The sequence below is a fragment of the Carcharodon carcharias genome, chromosome 3 (genome assembly GCF_017639515.1).
Source record: "Carcharodon carcharias isolate sCarCar2 chromosome 3, sCarCar2.pri, whole genome shotgun sequence".
In the NCBI taxonomy this organism is placed as follows: domain Eukaryota; kingdom Metazoa; phylum Chordata; class Chondrichthyes; order Lamniformes; family Lamnidae; genus Carcharodon; species Carcharodon carcharias.
In genome coordinates this window covers 229,248,985-229,254,984 of record NC_054469.1, presented here as the reverse complement: position 1 = coordinate 229,254,984, position 6,000 = coordinate 229,248,985, and the positions used below count along the sequence as shown (strand labels likewise).

At 59.0% G+C, this 6,000-nt stretch overlaps 1 protein-coding gene across 6 annotated transcripts in view; it reads left to right on the top strand.

Annotated features, from left to right (window-relative positions):
• The first annotated feature begins 1,263 nt into the window (after nt 1-1,263).
• The window catches only part of rreb1a (ras responsive element binding protein 1a), a 240,405-nt gene continuing 235,668 nt past the window's right edge, over nt 1,264-6,000 (top strand). For 5 of the 6 annotated variants that reach the window (XM_041183738.1, XM_041183741.1, XM_041183742.1 and 2 more), the window contains exon 1: nt 1,264-1,380. In XM_041183738.1, the coding sequence (XP_041039672.1) occupies nt 1,341-1,380 (40 nt within the window). In that variant the 5' untranslated portion in view covers nt 1,264-1,340. The remainder of the gene's footprint in view (nt 1,381-6,000) is intronic. The other variant, XM_041183740.1, reaches the window with a different exon arrangement.

Genomic DNA, 6,000 nt, shown 5'->3' with positions numbered 1-6,000 from the left:
AGGAACTGGCGTCAGTTTGACAATATTTAAATGATGACAAGGACATGCAAAGCCTGTGTAATATACATTCAATATAAATTAGAGGTACTTCCTGCCAAACTATAAGGAAAAATGGAAGTCTAAAAAAAACTTACGAATTTTAAATTATTCATTTTTACAATGCACAGACATCGCTCGTACGAGATGTTTTCAGTATCAGTGTAGATTACTGAAAAACCTGCAAGCTGCCGAGATTAATTCTCGATTTTATTTATGAAATCAAGGACACGTTGCAAAATGCAATTTCCAACGATAAAACGAGCGTCAAAAAAGGACTCCAATTTAACATAGGCTAGAGTTTAAACGTATACCATTCAACAGATACGATGATTACGAAACGCGATTTGCAAACTTCCTTCCAGACGATCTGCTGAACGTTAGCGATGCAACATTCCCCGGGAAAGAGAGAGAGGGAGAGAGAGAAAATAAAATTCTTGTGGGACAATGAGCAGACTCGGTACCACAGCAGCCGTCCATAGTCCATTTACTGAGGAGGACCAATGCAAGGAGGGGTGGGGAGAATTGGATGCGTTTAAAAGGGCACTTTTAAAAACACACACACACTCTCTCTCAAACATCTATCACTTTTTCTTCGCGCAGAAGTTGATTCCCCCTGGTGGAGCCGAGGAGAGCAGAATCCCCAGCAATGGGAGAGAGTATAAGAGGAGCCAGGGAGGATGAGGTTGGTTGGTTGGTACCTGTGCAGGTTCTCTCGCCTTGTCCCTCTCCTCCTGCAATCGCACTCTGAACAGTTGCTCTAGAGAGACCCCTCCTGTTGCAGATGATGCTGATGCTTGTGTTTATTTCACACGCGCACACACACACACACACACACACATACAGAAAAGCAAAGGCAATTGAGTTCGTCCCTAGCAGACAAGCAAAAGAGAGAGAGAGAGAGAGAGCAGAGCAGAGCAGAGAGTCCCACGTGATGGGTTTACTTATCAGGTTCATAGACTTGAGAGAGTGAGTGAGTGAGAGAGAGGAGGAGAGAAGGCGACAGATCCCGCACCGGCTAAACTCTCTTTCTCTCTCTCTCTCCCTCTCCCTCCCTGTTATCTTTTCCATTGAGCAGGAAGAAGAGGAGGAGGGAGGTGTGTTTTAAATGTGCTGCCTATCCACATCCACACTAACGCCATTTTGATTTCTTTCCGGAACAAACTTTTTAGAAACAGAAAAAAAAGTTTTTTCTCCCTCCCTCCCCCCCCCCCCCCCCACAACCTCCTCCCTCCTCCCTCCTCCTCCTCCCTCCTCACCCCACCTCCCAGCTTCACATCAGTAGCAGCATCATCATCACCACCATGTCTCGTCGCAAACAATCTAACCCCAACAAAGTCAAGCGTAAGTACTTGTCTGACCTTTCATATTTTACTGGGTTTTAATGTAAGGATGCTCATCACTGGGTAAGTGTTTGGGTTATATTTTTTTTGGTGGGGGGGGGGGGGGGATGGTTGTGGGTGTTGCAGGGCGTGGGGTGGGGGGGGGGGGGGGGGCTGTGGGAATGTTTATCATGTTTAAAGAGCTGAGCTGGAGGGGTGGGGGGAGGTTGCGTTCCGCTGATGGGGACATGAAGCGCTGACTGCAGCAACACTTGGGGGTTGAGTGTGAAACTTTCTGGAGGAGCCGGGCTTCACCAGCAAGGGGGGGGGGAAGGTGGGGATGGGGGGGAAGGTGGGGATGGGGGGGGGGTGTATTTATCTTAAAAAGTTTGAGAAGCTTGGACAGAGAGAAGGAAAAATTAAACAGCCCAGACCTACCTCACCCTCTCCCCAGATAAAGGTTTTGCTCAAACTTTTTTTTTAAAAAAAAAGTTTCTGAAAACTTTTTTTTTGCTTCAAGGATGTTCGAGTCCGACTTGGTACAAAGTCTCTCTCAGTCCCTCCAGAGCCCCTCACCCCCAGACAGAGAGAGGGAGGGAGGGAGGGAGGGAGGGAGGGGGTGGGGGTCCGGGGCTGTCTGGATCTTACAGGCTTTTCAATTCAAGGGCCAATTTAGCCGGTACCTACCCTCCCTCCATCTCCCTCCATCTCTCCCTCCCCTCCATCTCTCCCTCCCTCCACCTCTCCCTCCATCTCTCCCTCTCCTCCATCTCTCCCTCTCCTCCATCTCTCCCTCTCCTCCATCTCTCCCTCTCCTCCATCTCTCCCTCTCCTCCATCTCTCCCTCCCTCCACCTCTCCCTCCATCTCCCTCTCCTCCATCTCTCTCCCTCCCTCCATCTCTCCCTCCCTCCATCTCTCCCTCTCCTCCATCTCTCCCTCCCTCCACCTCTCCCTCCATCTCTCCCTCTCCTCCATCTCTCCCTCTCCTCCATCTCCCTCTCCTCCATCTCCCTCTCCTCCATCTCCCTCTCCTCCATCTCCCTCTCCTCCATCTCCCTCTCCTCCATCTCCCTCTCCTCCATCTCTCCCCAACCCTCTCCTCCATCTCCCCCATCATCTCTCCGCTTTCCCCTTCATCTTTCTCCTCCCCCTCCATCACTCCCCCAGTCCATCTCTTCCCCCTCCCTCACCCCTCCATCTCTTCCCCCTCCCTCACCCCTCCATCTCTTCCCCCTCCCTCACCCCTCCATCTCTTCCCCCCTCCCTCACCCCTCCATCTCTTCCCCCCTCCCTCACCCCCTCCATCTCTTCCCCCTCCCTCACCCCTCCATCTCTTCCCCCTCCCTCACCCCTCCATCTCTTCCCCCTCCCTCACCCCTCCATCTCTTCCCCCTCCCTCACCCCTCCATCTCTTCCCCCTCCCTCACCCCTCCATCTCTTCCCCCTCCCTCACCCCTCCATCTCTTCCCCCTCCCTCACCCCTCCATCTCTTCCCCCTCCCTCACCCCTCCATCTCTTCCCCCTCCCTCACCCCTCCATCTCTTCCCCCTCCCTCACCCCTCCATCTCTTCCCCCTCCCTCACCCCTCCATCTCTTCCCCCTCCCTCACCCCTCCATCTCTTCCCCCTCCCTCACCCCTCCATCTCTTCCCCCTCCCTCACCCCTCCATCTCTTCCCCCTCCCTCACCCCTCCATCTCTTCCCCCTCCCTCACCCCTCCATCTCTTCCCCCTCCCTCACCCCTCCATCTCTTCCCCCTCCCTCACCCCTCCATCTCTTCCCCCTCCCTCACCCCTCCATCTCTTCCCCCTCCCTCACCCCTCCATCTCTTCCCCCTCCCTCACCCCTCCATCTCTTCCCCCTCCCTCACCCCTCCATCTCTTCCCCCTCCCTCACCCCTCCATCTCTTCCCCCTCCCTCACCCCTCCATCTCTTCCCCCTCCCTCACCCCTCCATCTCTTCCCCCTCCCTCACCCCTCCATCTCTTCCCCCTCCCTCACCCCTCCATCTCTTCCCCCTCCCTCACCCCTCCATCTCTTCCCCTCCCTCACCCCTCCATCTCTTCCCCCTCCCTCACCCCTCCATCTCTTCCCCCTCCCTCACCCCTCCATCTCTTCCCCTCCCTCACCCCTCCATCTCTTCCCCCTCCCTCACCCCTCCATCTCTTCCCCCTCCCTCACCCCTCCATCTCTTCCCCCTCCCTCACCCCTCCATCTCTTCCCCCTCCCTCACCCCTCCATCTCTTCCCCCCTCCCTCACCCCTCCATCTCTTCCCCCTCCCTCACCCCTCCATCTCTTCCCCCTCCCTCACCCCTCCATCTCTTCCCCCTCCCTCACCCCTCCATCTCTTCCCCCTCCCTCACCCCTCCATCTCTTCCCCCTCCCTCACCCCTCCATCTCTTCCCCTCCCTCACCCCTCCATCTCTTCCCCCTCCCTCACCCCTCCATCTCTTCCCCCTCCCTCACCCCTCCATCTCTTCCCCCTCCCTCACCCCTCCATCTCTTCCCCTCCCTCACCCCTCCATCTCTTCCCCCTCCCTCACCCCTCCATCTCTTCCCCCTCCCTCACCCCTCCATCTCTTCCCCCTCCCTCACCCCTCCATCTCTTCCCCCTCCCTCACCCCTCCATCTCTTCCCCCTCCCTCACCCCTCCATCTCTTCCCCCTCCCTCACCCCTCCATCTCTTCCCCCTCCCTCACCCCTCCATCTCTTCCCCCTCCCTCACCCCTCCATCTCTTCCCCCTCCCTCACCCCTCCATCTCTTCCCCCTCCCTCACCCCTCCATCTCTTCCCCCTCCCTCACCCCTCCATCTCTTCCCCCTCCCTCACCCCTCCATCTCTTCCCCCTCCCTCACCCCTCCATCTCTTCCCCCTCCCTCACCCCTCCATCTCTTCCCCCTCCCTCACCCCTCCATCTCTTCCCCTCCCTCACCCCTCCATCTCTTCCCCCTCCCTCACCCCTCCATCTCTTCCCCCTCCCTCACCCCTCCATCTCTTCCCCCTCCCTCACCCCTCCATCTCTTCCCCCTCCCTCACCCCTCCATCTCTTCCCCCTCCCTCACCCCTCCATCTCTTCCCCCTCCCTCACCCCTCCATCTCTTCCCCCTCCCTCACCCCTCCATCTCTTCCCCCTCCCTCACCCCTCCATCTCTTCCCCCTCCCTCACCCCTCCATCTCTTCCCCCTCCCTCACCCCTCCATCTCTTCCCCCTCCCTCACCCCTCCATCTCTTCCCCCTCCCTCACCCCTCCATCTCTTCCCCCTCCCTCACCCCTCCATCTCTTCCCCCTCCCTCACCCCTCCATCTCTTCCCCCTCCCTCACCCCTCCATCTCTTCCCCCTCCCTCACCCCTCCATCTCTTCCCCCTCCCTCACCCCTCCATCTCTTCCCCCTCCCTCACCCCTCCATCTCTTCCCCCTCCCTCACCCCTCCATCTCTTCCCCCTCCCTCACCCCTCCATCTCTTCCCCCTCCCTCACCCCTCCATCTCTTCCCCCTCCCTCACCCCTCCATCTCTTCCCCCTCCCTCACCCCTCCATCTCTTCCCCCTCCCTCACCCCTCCATCTCTTCCCCCTCCCTCACCCCTCCATCTCTTCCCCCTCCCTCACCCCTCCATCTCTTCCCCCTCCCTCACCCCTCCATCTCTTCCCCCTCCCTCACCCCTCCATCTCTTCCCCCTCCCTCACCCCTCCATCTCTTCCCCCTCCCTCACCCCTCCATCTCTTCCCCCTCCCTCACCCCTCCATCTCTTCCCCCTCCCTCACCCCTCCATCTCTTCCCCCTCCCTCACCCCTCCATCTCTTCCCCCTCCCTCACCCCTCCATCTCTTCCCCCTCCCTCACCCCTCCATCTCTTTCCCCTCCCTCACCCCTCCATCTCTTCCCCCTCCCTCACCCCTCCATCTCTTCCCCCTCCCTCACCCCTCCATCTCTTCCCCCTCCCTCACCCCTCCATCTCTTCCCCCTCCCTCACCCCTCCATCTCTTCCCCCTCCCTCACCCCTCCATCTCTTCCCCCTCCCTCACCCCTCCATCTCTTCCCCCTCCCTCACCCCTCCATCTCTTCCCCCTCCCTCACCCCTCCATCTCTTCCCCCTCCCTCACCCCTCCATCTCTTCCCCCTCCCTCACCCCTCCATCTCTTCCCCCTCCCTCACCCCTCCATCTCTTCCCCCTCCCTCACCCCTCCCTCTCTTCCCCCTCCCTCCCTCACCCCTCCCTCCCTCACCCCTCCCTCTCTTCCCCCTCCCTCACCCCTCCCTCTCTTCCCCCTCCCTCACCCCTCCCTCTCTTCCCCCTCCCTCACCCCTCCCTCTCTTCCCCCTCCCTCACCCCTCCATCTCTTCCCCCTCCCTCTCCATCACCCCTCCATCGCCTCACCCCTCCATCCATCTCCATCCATCTCTGCCACATCCCTGCCTCCCTCCCTCCATACTTCTCTGACCCCCTCTCTCTGCCTCCACCCCCACTCCCACCCACCCTCCCTCCCCCCTCCACACATCTCCGTCCCCCTCCCTCCACCCCCACCCTCCCCTCCCTCCAACCTGCCTTCTTCCAGCTCCACTCCCTCCATGTCCACCCTCTCCTGCCCTCCATCTCCACCCCTCCCTCTTTCTCTCTCCTCCTCCATCCATCTCTACCATC